The sequence below is a fragment of the Molothrus aeneus genome, chromosome 23 (genome assembly GCF_037042795.1).
Source record: "Molothrus aeneus isolate 106 chromosome 23, BPBGC_Maene_1.0, whole genome shotgun sequence".
Lineage (NCBI taxonomy): Eukaryota > Metazoa > Chordata > Aves > Passeriformes > Icteridae > Molothrus > Molothrus aeneus.
The window spans coordinates 4508968-4534246 of NC_089668.1; the positions used below are offsets into that span (position 1 = coordinate 4508968).

At 40.3% G+C, this 25279-nt stretch overlaps 1 protein-coding gene across 3 annotated transcripts; it reads right to left on the reverse strand.

The window, feature by feature from the left end:
- Positions 1 to 5267: 5267 nt before the first annotated feature.
- On the reverse strand, positions 5268 to 24299 carry HNRNPR (heterogeneous nuclear ribonucleoprotein R). Of its 3 annotated transcripts, none has more exons than XM_066564714.1 (11): positions 24194 to 24299; positions 17956 to 18121; positions 15546 to 15664; positions 15021 to 15128; positions 14377 to 14490; positions 12142 to 12318; positions 11032 to 11167; positions 9753 to 9958; positions 8919 to 9068; positions 6761 to 6882; positions 5268 to 6559 (listed from the first exon to the last, which is right to left on the reverse strand). In XM_066564714.1, exons 1-11 carry the CDS (start codon positions 24266 to 24268, stop codon positions 5947 to 5949), a joined length of 1986 nt encoding a protein of 661 aa, XP_066420811.1. In that variant the 5' UTR covers positions 24269 to 24299; the 3' UTR covers positions 5268 to 5946. The 3 variants fall into 3 exon arrangements, with proteins under 3 accessions (XP_066420811.1, XP_066420810.1, XP_066420812.1); XM_066564713.1 differs by having other exon boundaries at positions 17956 to 18124; positions 24194 to 24292; XM_066564715.1 differs by lacking the exon at positions 17956 to 18121 and having other exon boundaries at positions 24194 to 24298.
- Between the last annotated feature and the right edge of the window lie 980 nt (positions 24300 to 25279).

The window sequence follows — 25279 nt, forward strand, 5'->3', positions numbered from 1 at the left end:
TCCAGCTGGGTATGCACCTTCTGCATACCAAATGTGAAATGTCTGAAGGTCTGTCAGAAAGAATAATGTCATGTGAACAGGTGCTGATACAATGGATGCTCATTCCTCGAAATTAAAATGTAAATACAATCACCTCTCACAGGCTGCTGTGAAGATTTAAAAACAGAGAGAGAAGAAACTGTGTATCCTACACTTACACAAGCTCTGCAGAAGTTCAACAGGAGAATCCAATGAGAACACTGTACGCTCACTGGTGCTAAAGAAGGAAAAAAGTGAAGCTTGTGTCTGAAGCAAGGAGGGCAGAATTGGAATTTGGTCTGCTTTTCATTCTTTTTTTCCTTTTTATTTTTTTGCATTTAATGCAATTTGGCAGCTTACAATCACATAAATACATACTGACATTGTGTTTTAAACTCATAAACTTCACTGATAAGAGACTGATGTTTTATGAAAGGAGCATGTCCCATTCCCTTTATTTCCAGCTATCTATCTCCATTCTGTTGCTTTTTCTCCTGTAAGGACCTTGCCATCTGCTTCCTCTCCCAGAGACACCACCTGAGCATGTGCAACACATCCTACTACACTCACTGCCAGCAGCTCTATGGGACATGCAGACTGGAAACTCCAGAATGAAGAGATCCTCTTTTTTCTGTTTATGATCTTTCAAGTGAAACAACACTGATGACTTTGTGTGATCATAACTGTTCTTAAGTCGTGGTATGCCGAGTAAGGTTGATCTGGAATGAAACAAATAACTTCATTTCTGAAAATTCCTTACAAAATACCTGTACTCACCAGGCACATCTCTTCTGCAGTTGGTGTCAGAACTGGCATGCTATTCAGTCCCACGGTAAACAATGACTGCACCTGGAATGCTCCTCTAGCCTAGTAAGCTTTTCCAACTTCTCTGCTCCTTTCCAAGTACTGCATGAACAAGCAGGAAAAGACAAGTCTGCTGGCTGAGGAAAGGTGCAAGATGAGCAGGTGCCATGAAGAATTCAACATGTCCAAGTATTTGATTTGCATACCTGTTCTTCAGCTTTTGCTATTTGTTTGTCTAGAATCAACATATGGCCTCCACAAAAAGAGATGAATATTAAAATCCAGTGGGATTTTTATAACAGGATCAATTACAGCTGTCCCTTGGTACAAAAGCCATTCTCTCTCGATTACTGCCTTCTAAGCATTATCATGTTCAAAACATAAATGATTCAAACTCATGATATGCCACTTTTGTTATTTGCAAGGCAAAATTTTATTATTTTCCAGAGATCTACTTGGACACTTTTCTTAACAGCATTCTTAAGCTTTGAAGAAGTGTGCTGCAAATTCTTTGCTTTTCCACAGGTGGGGAAAGAAATCCAACCCATACCTGGATTTAATCAGAGAGGAAAAATTTAAATGTTCAAAATGTTTGATGCTTCCAGCACTCCTAAAAGAGCATCCACCTTTCTTCTGAAGAGCAAGTCATCTTTATTTTCAAATTAATTTCAAAAACCTATACCATGCTTCTCTTGAACATGGAGACAAATTTAACCTCAACTTTTACCTTCCACACTTGCAACCTCTCCACGGTAATGGCAGATTTTGAAAGCTATTCCAGTGCTCAGGTCTGTGGAGCTCAAATCCTCCCTCCTCCCACACCAACCCTTTCACCTTACTGAAGGAAATGAGAAAGAAAGTTTTCTTACCTATAACTCCAAGGTTAATGTCCCCTGCGAACCCCACCTAGCAAGTCGACATCATGACATGTCAGGTCAGCCTCAACCACGCTTCCCTGATAGTCAGGTAAAAGGAAGGAGTTAAAATACAAAATTGACACTTGCAGATTTCTGGACATCAGAAAATATATTCTGAACTGTCTTTCAGAGCTTCTGGTAACCTCCAAGTTGTTAAAACAACATTTCTTCAGAGGGATTCTCCTGCTCTAAAATTTCAGAAGTTCCTGATCAATAACCAAGTATCGCAGATCCACCTTGACTATTTTATTTGAATGAGACCAAAAGCTTATGGTTTCCCTTTAGTACAAGTGATTTTTTTTCTCCCTACTCTACACATTTTATCAACTAATACATGCTCAACAAAACTGCTCTGGGTTTCATAGAACAATTTAAGCCAATAGACTACAACAGCTTCCTTCAAGCTCTAAGTTAACAGAAGCTCTAACTTCTTTTTGTTGTTGTTTTAGAAAAAACAGGAACACAGCGTGGTACACTCTTTCTATAAGGCTCTGAGCTACTCCCATAGGTCATGAATGACAGAATTCCACTGCCAACCTCCACCTTACAAGCAATCCTTAATCACACACGTACTCCACCTCAAGCCACGCATGATCAAAGATTGCTGATGACAGATTTCTAGGAGAGGTCCTTGCTGTTCTATGGGTGGGCCACCAGCACTTTTGGATAACAATTAATTCTTGCTGACAATACATTCATTCAGTAGGGTCTGGGGGTCAAATGTTTTTGAGAGGTTTAAGACATTTTGCTCAGCACTTCACATTTCTTTCTCTCCTAGCCTTATAATAAGAGTGCCCTCGGTATTTTTTTCTGTGTAGTTCAAATTATAGAAATGGGCTTAATGTCCAAACATAAAAGGGACAAAAAGTGGTCAGGTTTTTATACAGAGTCACCAAAATCATGCGGTGATCTTCTACTTTGAGTTTATTTTGGAAAGGTTTAAGCAATGCAGTTGTCATTCTTTAATAATCAGACTACAGAAGCTGAGATTTAAAAGTAAACAATTGCTAGAAAACACTTTGAAAAAATGCAAACTATGTTGAATGAAATAGTAAAATTTTAAGTTGAGTTTAGTAAACTGACTTGTTAATAAAGTGAAATTAAGTATATAATAACACAGTAGCTGTAAAGTATTTTGCTCGAGTTTTGGAACTGCTAGGAATCTGGTAACTTGCTTCTCAAGTCAAACACCTTATCAATACAGACATTTAAGCAACTGCTATAAATGAGTGATCAAATGATTATTAAAACTCCATTTCATGGCTCCTCCTCCAATGCCAGCAGGACACCCATAAAAGCTGAATATTGGTGTGCAAGTTGAAATCCATTTTTAACATATTATAGAGGATTTTTTGCTAAGTTATATTGAAGAAACAATCAAAAGAAATGCACGAGAGTAAATTTAAATTTATTTTTAAACTAGATGTGAAAATTGTGCTGAGAAATTCTTCCTTTGAGTCAGGCATGGTAGTTTTCCACTGTACTACAGTATCTTTGCTTGATAATTTTTTTCCATAATTTCATTAAGTTCTTCAAGTTCAGCACACACCACTATTCAAGTAAGCTGTAGCACACCTTATCTATGGATTAAATAAAAGTACTGCTGCAAATTTAAAAGGTGAATTTGAGTAGCCATAAACCATGTAAATCAAAGAACTTGGTATATCTTGCAAATATAAACTTCTACTGAGTTTAACTGTTATTGTTTTCAATTATAAAAATTAATAGCTCACTCCACATATTTAATAAAACTACTAGTAGAAATGATGATTCAGGGAAAAGTAAATACAAGATGCAACCTTACAGTTCTTGAGGAAGACAATTTGAACATTTTTGTTTCTCAGCTCCTTTGTAACCACTATAACTGAGGTGTTTAACTTCCTCCCCACTCCCCCCACAGCACCTACTAGCACCTCACCTCTCCTAGCTAACATGTGCAATCTGGGAACACTACCTTCTTCCAAGATGGAGAGGACTTCAAATATGACTCCAATTAAGCTCCTTGTACTAGATCCCCTTTACAATGAATACTGAAAAGCCAATACTTATTGGGACTACAGGGTTCTGCTCAGCACTACAAGAGCTGTAGAACTACCAGAAAGTCATTCAGATAGGGCAGCAAAAATTTGTTTTAGAACAGAATTACAAACCACATCCTTATCACAAGCAAAAGCCTGAAGTATATAATCAGGCAAAGCCCTCTGAGTTCACTGCTCAGGTAAGAAACAGAGAGGACATGATTTGGCTCCATTAAATTTATGAAGTGGGGGAAAAAAAAAACCCAAACCCCAACATAATAGATATTGATTTTTTTTAAAAGCACTTTTAAACTACTTCTGACCAATTCTATTAATTGGAAGAGGCTGACATGGGCAAACCCATTTCTGAGAAGCAGATAGACATCTTCAATTCAGGTCACAACTCAAACCCTGCAATCCCATTCCAGATCCACAGCAGTGTGGGGAGGCTCATCTTACTGGGGATATTCTGACATAACACACTTGAGACACCAGACAGGAATAGAAGACAAAGGGAGGAGTATGACCACTGAAGTTTAACTTCCTCAATAGTCTGTGTTTGGAATGCTGTAAATCAAGTATGAGCAATGTATTGGATTTGGATATTTAGAGGTCCGGCAATAGTTTTCTTTAGAGAAAGTATAAATCCGTTTGTTTCTCTCTTTTCTTGAGAAGCAAATGTTCTTCATTGTGGTACAGAATGGCTTAGATGCAACACAAGAGTAATGTCATGATTTGCCAGTTAAAATTGACATCTGGGAATGTCCAAGACAAGGGTCAAAGCAACACATAATATAATGTAGCTAGCAATGCCCTCAAAAGATAAAGTCTTAAACTTTTTAACAGCCTTTATTTTAAGGCAGGAGAATTCTAAGGCAAATTGTTCATCATGGCAGAACATCAAATTAAAATGTCAAGATAGAAATAAGCAGAATCTGGAGAGTATGTTCGTGTTATCCGTAGCAAGAAATTAATTTAGTGTGCCATAGCACCCAAGCTGTAATTCTCATTCCTACTCAAATATTATTTGAGATCAGATTAAGATGCTTGAGATCAAAATAATTTCCCTGTGTGTCTGTAGGCTTAATTATACAATAAGGCTGGATCCTACCAGAACAGCCTCCACAGGGACTCCACAGGACATCACCAAAGGAACAAAATTAACACCATTGTAGGATCTGCTTCCTTCTCCACATTACATTACAGGACTAGATTTAAATTAGATCTCTGTGAATGCTTGGATACAATTCAACACTTTTAAATAGGAAAAAAAGTTTCAAAATTAGATGCTGATAAATTATTGAACAGCAATTAACAGTGAGTGCCTTTTGGGCTGTCTGTAATTTCTCCTACTTTTCAGTCTGATGTCCACAGTGCTAAATGTTGGAAAGCACAGGAAATTTTGCACGAATTTGATCACTCACATAGGCAGTTATACTTTGAAAACAATATTTTTCACAAGAATTACCAATGAAATAATGTTTTAGGACACAATTGAATTTGAAATAGGTAATGTTTTGAATAGATTTTTGAGTTTTATTGAAATCTTACATGAACAAGAAATTGGAAATACAATCACATCAAGGAACAAATTGCCACGGCTTTGACGTTTTAAGCCAAACAAATTTTGTAGGGCAGATTTTCAAAAAGGTGTGAAGTTATAACAATTTAAAAACACAGTTATCCTACTTCTAGGAATGCAAAACATACAATCATGTTATTTTCAATACAAGAAAACTTAATTTGTTGTAATTTCTTAAAACTACTAAGACAAAGCACTAGCTTTTACTTTTATGTACAGCATACTCCTATGTAGTCTATCCCAAATCCAAAAAAAAAAAAAAAAAAAGAAGAAACTGTCCAAAACCAGAGGTTCTGCAAAATCATGATTGAACAGTGTGCCATTCCTGCTTTTAAACTGCTAAAGTGAAGCCTAAAATGATAAAAGCACTGAGACCCCATAAGGAGTTCAGGAATTCTGCAAGCCCAGTAATGTCCAAGTGCGTTTATGAAAAAAGAAAACTAAGAGACTCGAGTATATACACAATAGAGTGATTCTTCAGCCCAATACAAATGGCAGCCAATCGCTACTGAAGGATGAAACATTAAGCCAATTTTTTTTTTTTTTGAAAGATGTAGAGCTATAGCCAATTCTATATTTCCAATATTCTCAATCCCTCCTCACTTGTCTACTTCCACTGTTGCCCATAAGTATCCTGATAAAATTCCTGGTTGTCATTATTGTAACCATAGTTACCGGCATAGTCACCACCTTGCTGGAGCGGCTGCTGAGCGATGGGTTGGGAGCCCCAATTCTGCTGGTTGTTGGTCTGCCGGCGCTTGGAATCAGGCTGGTTGTACCCATCTGCCTTTCTCTTGCCTCCTACGTTGCCCCCACGGTTGCCCCTGGCTCCACGAGCACCGCGTCCTCTCTGCTGCTGCGCGGGGCCCCCTCTCCCCCCCCTGGCTCCTCTCGGCGGTCCCATGGGTGCCCCCCTCTGTGAGTAGCCAGCTCTACCTCTTGGTGGTGGTGCTCCCCGCCCCCTAGGTGGTGGAGGGGCACCTCTCCCACCCCTTCCTCCTCCTCCTCTTCCTCTTATAGCATAGCCATCATCATAGCCGTAATAGGGATCTTCATAGCCACCACGGTAGTCATGATAGTCATAGCCATAGTAATCATCATAATAATCTTCATAGCCATAGTAATCTGGGGGATAGCCATATCCACCTCTTCCTCCACGGCCTCGGCCTCTAATAGGAGGTGGCATGCGAGGCGGAGGGTAGTAATAATAATCTTCATACCTAGTAAAGAGAAAGAAGCACAGAATTATTTATCTCCAAAAGCAACTCAAAATACAGTATATATCTGCCTTTGTTAATTAACAATATGCAACGTGGAGAGAAGTCAAGTCAAGTCAAGTCATTCAGGTTGTTCTAGACCAGCCCCTGTTGCACAGCACAACTGCAGAGTGCAGCAATAGCAGGTGTGAGGGTGACACTCACGCAGTGCTCCGGGAGGCCTGTCTGGCAGCCTGACGTTCTTTCCTTTTCTTATCCGGTGGCTTTGCTAATACTATTTCAATTTCTTCCCCTTCTATCTCTTTCCCATTCATTTCATTCATAGCCTGTACAAAAATTAAAAGAAAAAGAACTAAAAATTTTTTTCCATTCAAAGGGAACTAAAACTTACTGCAAGAAACCAGACAGCTGGGCTGCTCCAGGCTGAGCTCTGCCATGTGCTTTGCTTTGTGCTACATAAACAGAATGTTACACATCACTTTTCCAAGTCCCACTTTATTCACCAGTTACAGGGAAGCAGCATTTTTTTTATATCATAAGATAAAAAAGAGGGTTAAAACATATTAAGAATTATTTTTATGAAGTCAGATATAGCACCATCAGTTTTTATGTTCCTGTATCTCCTAGAAACCTTTCAGAAATAAAGAAGTTTTCACTAGTCTCACTGACATAAACACTCACTGGAGAAAGAATTGTTATGCTTGGGGTTCCCAGGTAGCTGAATGTGAGTCAAGTGACTGAGAAAATGAAGTAGTTCTGAGGACACAAGTAATACTTGAGGAGAAAAAAACACAGAAGATTACTGAAACTTGGTGATCTCATCAAGCAAGCCCTGAATCCTCCAGAAAATTAATGTGCAATTTTTTACTATCAAATGTGCCCACAAAGAGAACTTAATACACAAAGTACAATTAGGATTAGACCCCCCAGTTCCTCACCTGGAGTTATCTGCTTTGCATTAAACTTTTTTGGGTATTAATATTTGCATTAATGAAGACTTTGTGTCTGTACACCTACATGCCTCAAAAACATTAGAAATTGTGGCAATTTACTTCCACATTATTATTGATGAAAATCAGTAAATGCTAGAATCAGTGATCCAGTTCTATGCATTTCACACATAAATACCATAACTTCATTGAAAGCCAAACACATCCACACACAGAAATATCTCACAAAGCTCATAAGCCAATGTAGTGGCCATGAAGCAGCCACATGGGCCAGGTGTGGTGGTTTCCAGGTTGAGATGAACGTTAGTGATGCATTTGATCTGTCTTTTCCTCAGCTGCTACAAGTTTCCAGTTGCTGAAATCCAACAGAGCATTTAGCAGGTAATTGTACTTGGAAAGGGCTGGAGAGTGTTTACAGACATCCTACAGAAAACCACATCCAGAGGTGTTGCTGACCTACCCTTTGTTTCAACTTCTTGTCCTCCCTCAGACATGGTCTAAACCTCTCCAAATCAACCTCAGCCTTGCTAAGTAAGTGATATTCATCTTAAAGCCATAATCAAGAGTATTCTAAAACCTAATCTCCTGTGCAGTAAAATCCCAAGCAATTAAATGGCTATAAAATCATTAATAAGAAGATCAAGTACAGAGCCTTTGAACTGTCCATGTAGCCACATACACCACATGCAATATATTTGCTTCAAGGCTCCCAAATTCAAAAAAACACTTCCTACTCTCCTTCTTCCCCCATCAACTATGGATTTAAAAGACAGGTGGAGTAATTTCTACAGAATTCAATATACTGAATCACAGTCAGCAGATATTAATGAACTTCTCAACAGCTCATGGACACAAAGGAAGAGAACTCAAACTTACAATAATGATCTCCAATATTTAACAAGTCATAGAGAAGAAACCTTGGGCAGACACAGAGTTAAAACCAGGTAATGCTTAAAGAGTTGCCAACACCACTCTCCTGTCCTTCACAAAGCATTTTTTAATTACCTCCCAATTTCTATTTGACACTCTGTCACTCCAAAACTACACACAGCCTTTAAACAGGGGTCTTTGAGAGACAACTGATACCTTCTGCCAGTGTTTCCTCAGTAAAATTGTCTAGGTTGACCTTTTTTTTTTCCTCTTCTCTAGACTCTCCTGCATTGCTCTACACCTCTTTTCCAGTCTACTTGTTAACTTGCTACAGTTTTGTCCTTTCAAGTTTCACATCCTCCTAGCTACTGAAAATCATAGGAACAAAATTATTAGCATTGAAATTCTCCCAATGGGAACCTTATTCAATGGGCTCTACAATTTGTCTTACCTAGGTATTTACTGTAAAAAAATTTCTTAAAACCATTCATAAAAAATAAAGTGCTCTCACCAACTTAACAAAGAAAGAATAATTAACCTACCTTCACTGCTGCACCTCTGTCCTCAAAATGAACAAATGCATAATCCTTCAACTTCTTTACTCTTTCCAGCTTTCCAAATTCAGAAAAGGATTTCTCAAGAATTTCTTCTGTCACAGTAGTGGCCAAGTTTCTTACAAATAAAACTTTAACCTGGTGAAAAAATGAGAACAAAGCTGTAATCTTTAAAAGTCAAACCTCAAAAGAAACAACTAACTAGAAATTATTCCCTTTTTTGTTGCATTAAGAAATTTGGGTAACTTTACTAATTCTGAATCTGTTTAAAAAAAAAAAATTGCCTCATATTTACCTGTATGAAGTTTCTACAACTTCTTTCACAGTTCCCTTCCATAACCAGAAGAATATCCAACTTTGATTTTCTGCTTCTGGGATGCCACAAATCCCAGCAAAATTTTAGTAACAGACCTCAAGGACAGCAAGGAGTTACCCCAAAACACTGGGATAAAATGCACATAATCATTCCCTACTCTGAACTTCACCTTTATCTCACTCTGGAAAAATAGTTTTACACAATACCTACCTGGTATGGATTACAGCTAAAGCAGGAAATGCACAGCCTGATGTGTCAATGCAGCAGGATAACCCTGCACAGGACTAGCTCAGATGTTCCCAGCAGTTAGGAACAGCACATTTCCAACATTGCCAATGGTAACTCATCCACAGTGCTCAGACCACTTGCACAGCTTAGGGTGAAAATGCCCCCTATTGCTTTTGTGCCTCAAAACTAGCCTTGCTCAGCTGCAACAAATCTTGGTCACTATGGCATAAAGAAATTCCTCCCAAAGCACAAGAGCACCCAGAGAAGTCCTCACTGACCTTTGCCATCACTTCTGGATCAGGTTCCTCTACTGGATCAGCCCATTCCACTGTAACAACATTTCCCCAGACTTTTACTTTGCCACTCATCAGGCGGCGGCGAGCTTGTGCTGCTGACTTGTGATCCTCGTATTCCAAGAAGCAGAATCCTCGATTCTTCTTTTTATCATCAGGTTGATGATACAAAATTACATCCACCAAACCCTCTGAAAAACATATCTTTAGTACTGAGCTTCAAAAGGAAAGTAAAAATCTAGAGTCTACCTTAAAATGCCTTCACTCATGTTTTGTAGTGAATTTGAATTTTACACCTGAAAGGGAGTGGGAGCACAAGAAAAGCAAAACAAATAGATATTCATCCAATTTACCCAGAAACATGTCACCTAGCAATTAAAATTCCTCAGAATAGCTCTGCAAAACATCAACCTCAGCAACTCACACAGTCTAAGTTTTCTATACTTTTGAAATCACTTTTACATCTTTGAGAGACAGCCAGCACTAACACATGACCTCTCCCCTGCCTCCTGCAGAACCTAGAAGGAACATCTTCCACATCTCTCCAAAAAGAGGAGAGAGAACTAAATGAATATTCACCTTCTGTTTTCACCACTTTCCTGAAGTATTTATAAATAGCAATCCTAAAAAAGAAGCAGGAGGTTAAAGCTCTCCTACAGGAACAAGAGCAAGTGACTCAATCTCTTATCTAAGGCAGCAGCACCCTTTCACTGATGAGCTGACTTCTCTTCTTCCTACTTGCTGCACATACTGGAGAATGCTGAAAAACTGGGACAAAAAAATTAATCTGTTATTAACTATTTCTCTAGTAATATTCCCTCCAAACCAATTTAGTACTCCCTCCTCCCCTTCACTACTCAGGAATACATTTGCTTCAGGCTCCACAAAAAACTTCTCCATGTTGACAGCAGAACCTCCTGTAGATCCAGTAACAAATACAGAGCCTTCAAGAGAAAGTTAGAACAGGGAACAGAATTGGAGCCTTCAGTTTCTTCAGAGTTCATGTGTGCTGGTTTCTGAGTTCATTCGAGCAGTTTCCATCTCTAACTGTAAAGTTACATCATCATTCATGTAACAATCACTAAAACAAACACGAGTCCCTTTACACTCCACCTTCAGATGTAGTACATACATAACATTTCTAACAAAGTCAAACTTGGAATCCAACTTGAAAATTGTTTAAATGATACCTGAACACATCTGTCAAACAGCCAGACCTACAAAGCAGAGACTAAATGGTATTCTGGGACTCATGAAGTCTTACCTGTGACTTTACCAAACTCTTCCAGTATGTTTTCCTTAGTTTTGTTCTTTGGAATTGACCCAACAAATAACCTGTTGTTTGCCACGGAGATGCATACTCCAAGGTGCTTGCCAGGACGGATTTCATAGTTGTCACACTGAAAAAAACAAAGCCATTGATTTGTTTTATCCACAATACTATGCATAAAAATATTCCCAAACCATAAACTCAGGTATTTTCTTCATCATCTACTACTTTTATATATAGCATACTGAATTGGCATTGCAAGAGAATTCTTAGAGCAGCTGGTTTTGTGTCAGCATTCACTTGGAAGAACAGTGCCAAGCTTAGGATCTCCACAGACTTCAGAAGTTTTGTTGAATGGAAAGCTACAAAAAAACCTGCAGTAACAGGAACAACATGGGACCATATACAAATTGCATTGCATAAATTTATTCACCTACTGTTTATCTCAGACTTGAAAGATCTTTCTAGCAACTGGTTACTGCTTCCTCTGCTGTCAGTCAACTGCTGCTGCTGTTATCAGTAAGCAAATACACTGTATTAAAGATACTGGCAGTTTTTCCTCTTTCCTTTGAACACTGAGAGGGTTTGCCAAGACAATCAACAGTCTGAATAAGTCTGTGACCTGGCTTCTACCCCACCCACAACAGCAGGAATTTTTTTGACTTTGTATATGATAGGATTAAAAAATTTTACCATCAAGATTTAAAGATTCCATTCATAAAAAATCTAGTGCACTGCTTCATGCCTGTACCCACAGCTGGACTGCTCTGAAAACAAAGACTCCAACGGGCCTTTAAAGGTACAAGAATTCAACCTTTAACAAAAACAATTCAAGACAGACATGGTCTTTGTTTTAATCAGGATTAAAGCTGGAATCAAGTAGGCTCCTATCAATCACCCAAGTACTCTGATCAGCCAAAGTAAGGTACAGCAGGTAACAGTCTTAGAAGTATCTGTATTTACTAATGAAATCAGGAGGCAATTTTTAAGAAAGTAAAATTTTGAGTCTGTCAATGGATGCTTTGAAGACGTCATTACTTAAGAAATTACCAACATGTTTGCTGTTTGCTTTGTCTTGACCTGTCTGGAAGAAAGTGAACTCACCAGTTTGACTGCTTCTTGTGCTGCATCTTTACTACAAAAGGTAATGAAAGCATAACCTCTGTTCTGACCAGAAAGAGGATCCATCATGAGACGCAGATCCCAAATTGGACCAGCCTTCTCAAAGAGTGGTACCAACTCATCTTCATAAAGGTCTCGGGGAATTTTACCAACAAAAACCTAAAAAGGAAGAGGACACTTGAAACAAAGCTTTTTCAGAAATACAAGCTTCTTTTTAACACTTGGAAATTCCTGGGAAAGGAAGAACAAAGCAGATGAACCAGCAGAGCAGAATCATTGCAGTCACCAGTGCAGCCTTCAGAGCAGCTGATTCACTGCATGTCCCAAGTGCTCTAATCCTCCTGCCATTTGTATGAGGTTTTACACACAGAAAACCTGAGTTTGTTATTTACATTGAAGAGGCTATGAATTTCCCCTGCTGAAGAGATAAATGGTTCTTACCTGGTTTAAATTTTGGCAGTTAAAAACTAAGACCTTACAGGCTATCTAGTTGGGTATCATATGTTAAAGCAGGCCAAGCACTTCCTTGCTCTTGCAGTATTTTCAAATCACTCTGTAAATTACCCTTCCTTGGAAAGCTACAGAGATGGAAAAATTATTTAATAATAATAATAATAATTTCCTTTTAATTGTGTGATGCACGTTTTCCACTTTAATATACACTGTAGTCTTATTTCTTGTCTGCATTTGTTTTACCAACAGAATCTTTAATATTTACTTAAGCAAAACTGTGAATTCTTGTGGTTTTGTTGCATACAATTAACTTGGGTAAAGTTTTGTTAAGGTTGATATCTTTAGCTGAGGTCTCCCTAGAAAGATCCCCCCAGCTGTTTAATCACTGCAGCTCTCCTCCAAAGTCTCAAAACCTCCTCCTTGTTAGTACAAACAAAACATTCCAAACACCCATTAAGATAAAAATAAATTTATTTTAACTTCAAATATTTTTTGTAGGAAAAAAAGCCATGAGTCAACATTTTCCTTCTCAGGAAGGCCTTGCCATAATTGTATCTCACACTGAAGGCATGGCAGAATTTCAGAACTAAAGACACTCAGCATGCCCGTAAGAAGCACCAATATAACAAACTCATGAGGAGAATATGAAAAACATGGAACAAGGCAGAACTTCTAGATACTTCATGTTACACATATATTCCTGAAATTCAGTTTCCAGAACATTTCTTAAAAGCTTAGCCTCTCTAAGTTCAATGTGAATGTTGACTGAACATTACTTATTGGGGAGAAAGGAACTGATTCATCACACACAAGTGAAAGTTTAATGGCAGAGCCTAAAGGTTTTTTCACCATCTCCCTAGAAAGATCAAGGTATTCCTCTAGATAGATATCTACATTGTCATTACTTCTAGAACACTTAATTCTAGCTCATTTGCAGCTTTTAAAGACAAAACCTCAATTAGCATAGAGCACACAGACCTAAGCAGAGCTTGAGAAGTTATAAACATCAGTTCTTATCTTTCAGTGCAAGGACTCATTCTAATTATCTACCACCACCACTAATTTATTTTTCCTTCATGGAATATGAATGTTCCCTTCAGAAATCATCCTTACTGTGATACTTCTTGACATCTTCTTGACAATAAACACAAGAGCTTCAGCAGCTCAAAGAATGGAAAACTTATCTATAAACTGAAAGACATCAATAGACTGAATGTTTTCTCCAATCTAGTCTGGTGGTTTATAGAAAAATCTCTGAAAAAACTCCTGTATCACATCTGCAGCAATGTGACAGAGTATTTAAGTGTTGAGCATGTATTACAAAACACCCTGCTAGGGACTAGAACCTTGTAGAAAAGCTAAGTGAAGAAATACCCAGTTCAAGCATTTTCATAATCAAACCTAAGTTTGCTCACAGCTTGCTAGGAAGATGCACAGGTTCAGTCACAACCATAAATTTCCAAATAATTGCTCACAGACTAGACTTCGTCCTTTGGAAGGAAAAAAAAAATAGTCCTTGAAACTCTTCCAATTATCTTTTAACTTTAAAAAGAACAGGTTTTTAGTATATTCCACTTCTTTTTTCTCCACTTTAACCTGTCTTCCTGTCTTTTGCAGAATACTGAGGAGTATGAAAGATTGATTAAGACACACATGGGAGATTATTTTCCTCTACAATACATTAACCTTATTTTCAAGTATTTCCTATTTAGCAGTTTGCATAAGTATGCAAAGCAATGATCAGATTAGTCTGTATGTACCAACCTCTGTTCCAATGCCAGGCTGAACACCAGAATACACAGTATCTGGAGGAGGACCCCCATATTTCCTCTGTCCTGTAGTTACATCCAAAGTGTAACCAGTCCGCTCTAGCAAAGCCTGGGGAAAAAAAAAATCAGACTACTTACAGGAAGGAGGGCAGTGGGTTAAATATACAGAACAAAAATCATTCCTAGACAAGCAATTCTTTATCTGCTCCTTGCCACACTTGCTAAGGTAGAGATGAAGGGATAGAACCTCCAAAAACCCCTGTTGTTTTGTGGCTTTAAAAAGCTTTCATAAACAGCAGCATTTGTTTTATATTACAAGGTTGCTGGAAAGAACTTGTTTGCCTTTTCCCTTATTTTCCATTTCATATGTAGCACCCCAAGAAGTGCAGAGCACTGGACAACTGAGACAATTCTCAAACAGGTCTCAATGTTTTATAGGGATTAAATTTTGGTAACTGTGATCAGAAAGAGCTGCATTTCCAACAAGCCTTCTCTACAGAATCTCTACCATGCAGGCCCTTTAAAGCATAGTGTGAATACACTTATCCAGGTGGTATTGATGCTCTTTGAGTTCATATTCAGTGCATGTACAAGTAATATATCAGCTAGTACAGAATAACCAGTATTTCCAAGTGTTACCTTAATCTTTGCTTCATCTGGTCCCTTCGTTGATTCCTGTACTTTGCTGCCTTGTTTCTCTCTTTGCCTGTAGGTCTTCATAACTCCACATAAAAATGCACTTTTGTTCTGTAGATACAATTTACAAAATGATTCAATTGTGTGTATGACAAGCCCTGGGAATCCACTGAATCTTACACTCCATACCATGAAGTCACTACTTCAAGTCAATGAAATAAATGTCAAAAGAATCCTTCAGGAAAATACAATAATTAATTGAACAAACTTGTCAGATTGAAAAAGTCATCAGATTCCAAACAGCATTTTAACCTATTTTCTCAATTGCACACATGTTTTTATTATCTGGGAGGTTTTGCTTTGTGCTCAAATACCTACACATTTAAGGCAATTTTTAACAGACTCGTTATTTGGGTTTGAAATCTAATACAGCGACATCAGTGAATTTCTAAGTTACAACTCTCCTGCCAGCGGTGCCAGAACACAATGTACACTGATGTGCTCACACCCCTGGGGCTCTCACCTTACCTGGACATGCGACAGGTCACTTTCTTTAAATTGCTGTAATACAGAGAGGGCTCCTTCTTCATTAAATTCCCTAAGAGCATCAATTGCTCTTTCATCAAGATCGACATAAGCTACCAAGCCTAAAAGTTAAAGATAAAGAAGTTACAGATTTCTATTGAATTTCATACAAACTAAGAACTATGCAATTTGCTTTTAAAGCCAAAAAGTTACATTCCATAGCAACAGAATTATACATTTAATTATATATTCCTACACAAGTATATGAAAGAATATGAGTACAATGAAAAAGTTAAATTAAAATGTATATACCTAAGCACTAACTGACTGCAAGATTATATCCCATGTGTAACAGTTTTCTAGCATTCAGGAATGCAATCTGCTGCATAAAAGCAGTATTTTACACACCAGGGTCTGAAACAATGAGCTGTGGCTCGCTTTTAATGATTTGAATTTTGTTTGTTTATCCCTCATTTTAAGTTTCACACTTCCTTCTCTTGAGCTGAGCTGTTTTAGGGTGAACTGGCAGGTGAACATTACAAGTATCCTATTGGATGGGGAAAAGGAACTACCCAACTGATGATCAAATACCTAGGAAGCTCTACCCCGTAAAATATTAGGAAGCAAAAATTATTTGTTCACTCTTTCCTCCAGCTTCAAAAAAGCAGGAGTCAGTGGACTTCATGTGAATCTTAAACAGTGTTTGGGGCTTTTTAAAGTTATTTTGTTGCTCTATGCAGTTCCAAGAGCCAGAATTCAAAAAGGTATTATTTTGAGCCCTGCTATGTACCCAGAAAAGCTAATGTTAATTTTACAGGTACAGACTCCCCCAAGAAACACTGGACCAGTTCTGAAGCATTTCTTTTTAAGGATCTTTACAGGGTTTTGGTTTTTTTTTTTCCTTTTGTAATGTACTTGCATCAGTTGTGGAGTCAGACATATAGAGTGAGATTTACACTTTTAAAATCATACATCCAAATTTAGGATAAATACTAAAACTCCACACACTTTGCAACAGCTTGCTCTCCAAAATACACAGATTATTTCACTGCTACTTGATTTGGAAAATGCACAGTAGTGCCAAGCCCAAGGACTACATTTCAGAAGTGATCCTGCATATTGGAAGGCACCTGTATCTTTCATAGAAGACTTCAGCAGACCAAAAAAATCGCTAAATTCAACCCCAAATTTGGCTCAAGTGTCTAAAGTAGTTTGCTTCACTGACAAACCCCTCCACAATGCAAACATCTTCAGTGGCAATAATGAAGTGTAAATAAATGTTTTCAGCTTACTCATGCAGTGGAATTATACTTGGTAGTCATGTTCTGGGCTAAAAAGCTTTTAAACTCCTGAAGAACTCCTCACAACACAACCTAACTGCACCACATGTCAGAAGCCCACGAGTTCCTCTGCCCAGGTGTTTACTGACACCTTCTCTCAGACCATCCAGTGCACGTCATGGTGACCCCCAGCTGGAAAGTGCCTCTCTAGAGCCAATCAAAGCTGGCAAAGGCTTGAAGAAAGCTCACTGTGAATGACTTCCAAAAGACATCACCCACATGAGCCAGTTTCACACTGAGGACTGATAGGTATTGGTTTTGAACTGCCTTCACTTGATCAGGGTAATTTGAACTCTTTTCAACAAAAACTGTCATTTTGCCACCCAGGCATTCAAGATAAGCACATAGAGCAGTTCTACTGCTTCTTGTAAATCTGTTCACAGAACACACTCTAAAAAGGAAAAGAAAGCCTCTGTCTATAAGATAAAATAGGGTGGTTATAAAAACAAAATAGGAAAACCTCTGTATATGAAGAAACCTCTTTAGAAGTTGCAGAGACCACTTGCTACCAGCAAGGTGTTACTGGAGTTGCTAGATAGCTTAGTCCTCAACTTTGTTAGTGTCAGGCTGAACATTTCAGGGTAATAACCAACATGGATTAAACTGTCCACTCAGAACTAGAGAGAACAAAAAATCCACAGGCAGACTCAATTCAAATGTAGTCCCAGGCAAGACAAGCTAGTTGCTTCCCTCACTAAGCCACCTCTCCAGCCTTTGAGTGTTTTAGGATCACTGTGACAGTGACAGTAGAAACATAAAAGCAAAATGATGATTTGGACTGAAGAAAAAAAAAATGTACAGTTTAGTATGTGGAAACATACATCTTCATTTGTGCTCTAGGAAACTAGTGCTCTGTGCCCTAAAGCAACTAAGATATCACATACAACTCCAAGGATGTGTCAAGTAATTAGTCAATGTCAAACCCAATTTGCCTTTAGGGAAATCAAAGTAGCAAAACATTCAGAGCTACACAGATCAAAAACAATGAATTTTTAAATCTTAATCTATAAAAATTTGAAAATGGTATGCCCTCACTTTCATAACCAATCAGAAACAAGAAATGCATATTATACCTGTCTGAAATATTTCATCAAGTCTCTCTGCCACCTTCTGTGGGAGGCCTGCCTCTATCAGTGTCTTGTAGTGTTCTGTGTGAGTTACACTGGAAGTATCCATTGGTTCTTCCTCTTCTTTTAACTGTACCGCATTACCATTCACCTGATTAGCCATTTTATTATGCTGCTGGAAAAAATTCAGGAGCTATATTACAATAAGCCAGAAATAACTAGTTTGTAGGACAATGCATGATTTATCTAAACTAATTTGTATACATGCTGCAAAATCACCTGTATCAAGTTTTATTTAATACTTTTTGGATGCAGCTGGTCTAAGTTTCAAAAGAAAGTACAACCCTTAATACTGTGAAAAATGTACATGGAAGAATTTACATAACTTTTTAAAAATGTACTTCATGTACATAACAATGTCTAAACTCCATCTACTGATTGTCATTAACTGGTTACCATAGCAGCTAGAATGTCTGGGGACACGGCAGCAACATCCTTCAGCAAAGACTCAGAAGATCTAGTGCTAGTTCCATTTCCCATTCCGCTACTTTTAAACCAATCCTTGAAAATGTAGTGAACACGGAACCCTGCAGGGTAGCTTAAGGTATAAAAATGTTAATACTTGTTCCTTGTTAATACTTTTTTCCACTTGCTTGGCTTGTTGCCATGTCTTCCTTCAAACCCAACATGCTGCACAAGACTAGCCACAGGCTTTCTCCCGACGCTGTCAGATCTCAAGGACACAAAGAGAAAATTGCACTTTGATGGACATTGTCATTTGAAGCTCCAACGCAACAGTTTCCATGCTTTCAGTTTCCCTTAAATAGGAGCTGTACAAATCACAGCTACTATTTCAATAATATACACCTTATTGGTTTAAAAGGAAGGCATGACTGCAGCATCTTCATTTCTTTATATTAATAAAAAGACTTGCTTTCAGAATTAACAAACTGATTCCAAATCCGTGCACTGAAAAATGCACAACTATCTTCTCAGACAATCCCAGTGGGCTTTGCCCAATTCATTAAAGACTGTTTCAATTTCCCAATTAGCCAGCCAGCTGATATTCAGTGCTTTCAAATAAAAAGGCTGACAGAGACAATCCAACTACCCGGCGGAGAACACAAGGATGATCAGCTGTTAGGTTCAGAAAGGAAAACGCCTCAGGCTTTACATGACAGGGCAGAGGTTGATGAGCAGCAGTGAAATGATAACCAGGTAGACAATGCAGCATGGCTGGAGCAATGCAATCAAGTACTGGAATACAGGGATGGAGATGATTCAAGAACAGTTTTTGTAAAAAATGCTGAGGCCTCAAGCTATTTACTAAGCTGCAAAACAAGACTCCGAGCATAAGCACACCTCTACCAGTCCCTTGAACACCCAACCCTTCCAGACTACAGCTCATGAACTGGTGGGAAGATATCCTATAAAGATTTGCAAGCTAGAGCAAGGGAAGAAAAAACCAAATCATTTTTCTTCAGACAGTAATGATTTTACTAAAGCTGTCTTATCTTGAAGGGCAATTTTAGAGACATGTAAAGCAGCCTCACACTGTTCCTGTCAGATGCCACTTCTTTAAGCCATTAGTGTGCAAAAGAAAGGAAGTTTTCCATAGCTACATGGCATATATATATATACACACACACATTCTGCTACTTGACAAAGAGAAATTACTTTCTAACCAATTCAGTTTACTTAAAAGCAACTACAGCCTAATTACAGGAAAAAAAAAAAAGCTACCTAAAGGTACAACAATGCTTACCTATCCTTACAGGTATTAACTGTCTAAACACTAATGAACATCAATTTTCTGTAGGTTAGGAACATCACAGAAGGCAAAACTCAGCTACATGTCTGCTTGCTAGGCAGCCTTGGGAAGATCTCAAATTTGAAACAGTGCAGGGCAGAGGGGGTTTAATTACACCAAAAATGCTTTGGGTACAGCACCATTCTCAACCCCTCTTCTCAAAACCTCACAAGCTGAGACACACAATAAAGATATAAAGAGGAGGGCATTTTTGTGTTCACCTTCCTACTGCCTTATAAAATCATTTCATTACACATATACTGTCTTCTCTATACACAGGAGAAAAAAAAAAGCCCAAAACCAAACCACAATGAACTGAGAGACTACAGCAACACAAACACAGAAAATTTACTTGAAGCAATTTCTATGACCTTCTGAACTACAAGGGCTTATGGTGACACTCAATGACAATTTTCTGATAATCCAGAGTAGCTTCCAAGTGTCACATATCCAAAAGTTGAACACTTTTTCAGTGTTGCCTATAAGTGAACAAAAGGCTGACGAGCTATGCTGTGCCCAGGCAGAAACACCTCCTCTGGAGCAGTGATTCCAACTTCTGACAGGCAAGAAATGCAGCACAAAAAGACATCAGCCTTCACCACCAGCAGGTAGCAGTGGAGCAATATCTAACCCCTAAGAATCAGATTACTGCACAGCACCACAGCTCAAAGGCTTTTTGGCAATGGAAATTAATACTCAGCTTTGGAATTTACTAGCTGTATTGTTTATTTTTGCTTAAGATTTGGTTCATAAAGAATTAAAGTCAAATGCAATGCATGTTCAATTTGGGTTCAGATTTTAGCTATTTCCACTTACACAAACTTTATTTAAAAGGTTTTCCTAAAGAAATAGACTGTAGAAAATTCCGAAGTGACACAGCTACCAGAATATTCAGTATGTATTTCTTTTCACAGATATAGCAATAGATCCCTTAATGGCTTGGCAAGCTTGGCCTGAAATCTGAGATTAAATTGATTTTTCTCCCCCAACAATCACCAACAAGCAAAATTGCATCTCTTATAACACTGAACTTCCCTCTGAGTTCAGCAGAGCTCCGTGGGTGAAAGCCATGGCTGAGAAAGCCTCTTTAGCTCTCCCTCTAGGTAACATCACTTCGTTGTAGTTAACAAGAAAAATATTTTAAACTGGACTTTATCTAGTAAGTAAAGCACCAATGATTACTTGACCATTTTTATTCTGCTGTAAAGGATGTTAAAAGCATGGTAAAGAGGAGTGCTAGCTCAGTTTGCATGCGCAGTGTGTCCATGTGACTCAGCCTGTGACAGACCCGCACACACTCAGGTTCTCATCTGCATTAAATATTAAAATATCTGGAAAACACGGAGACTGCTTGAATTGGAAAGACTTCAAGGGTGGATTATAAGTAAAGAATTCTGGATATAAGTACATATGGGATATGTGTTTGTTTTTAAAACATGCAGAAATGGATGAATTTAGAACAGTGGACACAAAACCATGCTGACCAAATGAGCAGGAGTAATAAATAGACATCAGGGACAATTTTACACAGGCAAGGAGAATTCTCACTGGTGCCCAAGATTCTGCCTACCCTCACACCTCCTAACTGCATACCAGAGGGGTCTTGTTTCAACTTTCACACTGCTGCAAACAATGCCTTGCTGAAGACTGTAAATACTTGATGATAAATAAAAAGCACGGTTTTAGCTGTTCACTAGCTTTCACCCCAAATTCCTGCCTCTCCAGAGTAATTCACAAAGTTACTAGCCCCTTTTTTTAAGCTCTGGTACGACAAGCAGGAAGTTAAAACTATAGGTGCTTCCAGTGTTTCGTAACTTAAATGGCTCAATTAGTTATTTTTCTGGAAAATAAATAAATTAACATAGGTATGGTCCTCAAAGTGTATGGCATCTTGAGAAGAGATACCTGATCACAGCCTGAATCTGACAATCACTGGATAAACAGCCATGATGTTACTATTCCTTTATCTTATACCATGCCTCTTAACAGAGGTTGCCACCTACAGACTATCTAAGTATAACTCCATCCAATTAATTATAAATTCAGTCTAGTTAACTCAAAACATGCTTAGGAACAGCTTAATTGAGAAGGAGCAGGAAATTTCTGGCAAAAGGACAATATCTAAAACGACCATAAGGAACTTCAGTGATTATGCACCAATGCTGGTTTTGCTGCTGAAAACTGAAGTTTCATGCAGGAATGGAACTTGTTTAGCTCAGGTGCACAGGAAGCCAAGTAAAGCATAGATAAAAACTCTGCACCCAAGTCATTCAGCCTGCTTATGTTGCTACTCCTAACCAATATATTGTCTGTGTCAAGCAGTTAAGTTAAATCATGTTAAAAATAACACTGAAGGGAGAAGTTTGGGGGACATTTGATTTGCTTTGTTGTTTTAATTGACCACAAGAAAACAAATGCAGTCCCTGTAGTTATGCCTCACAATTCAAGAAGGTTCTTGTCAAGCAAGGAAGATAAATATACAAGTGGGGGGGAATAAGAATTCACATTTCAAGTCTGAACTGGAGTTTTATTAAAACCTCACCTGTTCAGAAACATTTCTGTACAAAGGGGCAGACCCTTTATTCTGTACATGAAGGCACTATAGCCATTTCTTTTATACCTTAGTTTATTGAATCACAGAAAACACATTTTAATAGCTTACTTATGATATGCTAGGTGTTTCTTGGCATGAATTACATGAAACTTCATTTTGAAGTAATCACAGCCTGAAGACCTTTACACAGCAGCCAGGACCTCTCACTACCTATAAGCCAAAATGCAGCCAGCACCCTTCACTTCTCCAGCTCAGCCTTGCTCACTCCACAACCCCCTGGAAAAATCTGAGAACTTCCAATGTGATGCTAAGCAAGAGACCAGCACAGCCCAGAGAGAAACAAACTCTGCTCAGTACCCACACAACTATGATTGGGAGATGACTTTAGCACAGCAGGTTAGAAATGTGCCCATTAGTGCCACTAAAAAACACTGACTGCACCAAGAACTCCTATGTTTTGCTAACCTAAACCATAAAGTCTGGCCATGCTCATTTCTCACTGGAGTTGGCTATTCACAGCTCATCTGTGTTGTACTAAACAACACTCTTGGTACTCCAGTTCCAAGCAACAATTCAACAGAAATGAGCTTTGTTCTAAAGAATTTATCCTCAAAGAATTTCACCGGTGTCTGTCTAACAAAGCAGGGAGTATTGGAATTTTTGACTGAACTAGGAACTTGAGTGTCAGCAGGAGACTCAAGTATTATTTTAACAGTGTTCACCTAGACAGAAAAACTGAAAGATAAGGACATGTAATGCTTGTGGGAAATACAATTTCAAGGATGCAAAATTTTCAAGCAGACACTGCTCGTTTGCAAATACTACACTTTGCATAGCTTACAAAAAACTTACACTGAGAGATGCAAAATCTGTTAGATTATTTTTACAAGTGAAAAACAAAACAAAAAAACTCTGCTAAAGTGCAGTCTCAAAGGAAAAGAAAAAAACAACCAATCAAAAAACCAAAGCACCAGCTTCATGAGCATTAATGTCCTTTGCAGCACCAAGTGCCGGTGGGATCCTTTAGAGCCAAAAACATGGGAAAGGGAAGCCAACACACTGTTTCAAAAAGAGTAGTCCAGCACAGATAAAGTATTTAAGTAGCATGTTCAAATACTGACAGGCAACAAGGCTGCTCAGACCGAGTAAATAAAGTCTTATCTTTAAAGTATTTTCAACAACGATGCATTTAAGCAAAACTTTTCAAGATTCAGCAAAGGCTTTTGACAAAAGTTAATTTAAGAAAAAACAATGTCTTAACAACAAAACTTTGGATAGTTTCCCCTTGAAGTACTGGACAAGCGTTATTCCCTGGCTGGAAGCAGGAAGCGCAGCCCCGAGCGCCGCGGGTGGGTGCAGCTGTCCCTGCCGGCTCCGCCGCATCGTGCGCTGCCTCGGCTCTGAGGGCGCGCTGCGACAGCGACGCATTCGCCGCTGACAGCGTTCTCCCGTACCCGCGGGCAGAGCGGACCGGGCACAGCCGGGGCTGCTGCGGCTTTAAGAGCCCGGAGGGACCGAGCAGGGACCCGACCCGACCCACAGCCCCGGGAGAGGCGCGTCCCGGCCGCCCGTCACATGCAACCCTGATCCGCACGGCTGGGCGGAGCGGGCCGGCCGCCCCCCAACCCCCACCCGCCGGGCCCGCCCCCGGCCCCTCCCCGGCGCCGCTCCCGCGCCCGCGCCCGCCCGCTTTGCCCGCGGAGCGGCCCCGCGATGGCCCCCGCCCCCCTCCGCTCCGCCGCGCCAGCGCCCCGGGCCCGTCCCCGCCCGCGCCGGGCCTGCCCGCAGCCCGCGCTGCCCGTCCCCTCGCGGGGCCCACGCAGGAGGGCTCGGCGCGGCCGCGGAGCGCCCCTGCCCCGCGGGGCGGCCCCGGCACTCACCGGAGCGGGGCCGGCGCGGCGCAGCTCGGGCCCAAGCAGCGACGGCAAATGGCGCGCGCTCCTCCTTCTCCTCATGGACGGCGGCGCGACCCCGGCAGCACGCGGGGTTTCCCGGAACTGTTTCCAGGGACCGCTGCTTCGCCCACTCAGAAACCCGCGCTCCGGACGGGCAGCCGGCGGAGCCAATGAGATGCGAGAGGCGGGACGCGCCATTCCTCCCGGCGGCCAATGAGCGGGAGGCGCCGTAACCAATCGCGGGGCGCCTTCCACCCGGCGCGCCGGTAGGGCCGGACTGGGGGCATTTAAAGGGGCAGCGCCTCCCGCGGCCCGAACAAAGGGAGCGCGCGGGGCCGCTGCGCTCGGCTCCGCCCCCCCCCCCCCACCGGGGCGGGACCTGCGCTGAGGGGGCGACGCTGGGGCCGGAGCTGCCCCCGTCCCTGCTCCCCGCGGGGCCTCCGGGACCCCAGCACGGCCCGTCCTCTCCGCGGGGACTCCCGTGCTCTCCGAGCCACGGCTCGTGTGAGCCCCCGGCCCGCGTCTGGCCGCGTTGCCCTCCAGGCCCTAGGCAAGGAGGAGGAGCCGAGCGGCTGCGGGTCAGGCTCATCCCAGGACAGTGGCGTGCGGGGCTCTGCCGCTGATAATCTGTAATTAATGGGTGATTAAGCCTTACTTGCCTGCTCACCAGATTTTCTTGATGAGGCTCTCGATGAGTGCAGGCTGGACACAACAAATAGATAAGTCAGGGAGAAATCGGCCTGTTGGCAGCGATGGTGTTGGGCTGATTTCACGTGCTTGTCATGCTGTTGCATAACGTGGAAGTCAATGTGTGCTGGCTTGGCTCAGGCTGAATCCCAGAGTGCTGTGTCAAACTAAACCCAGAGAACCTGTGTGTGTTCCTACGGTCACACGAGCTGTGCATCTGAAGTCTGGTGAATAACAGCAGCAGCTCATGTACTCTCAGAGAAGGTTCTTCCAGTACCTTCACCCAAGAATTACTCTCCCGAAGATGGCATGTACCTGTGTGGTGAATCATGTGTGATATCCCACCACCGGTAATGTGGGATTTGTGGGAAAAGCAGGATGTGA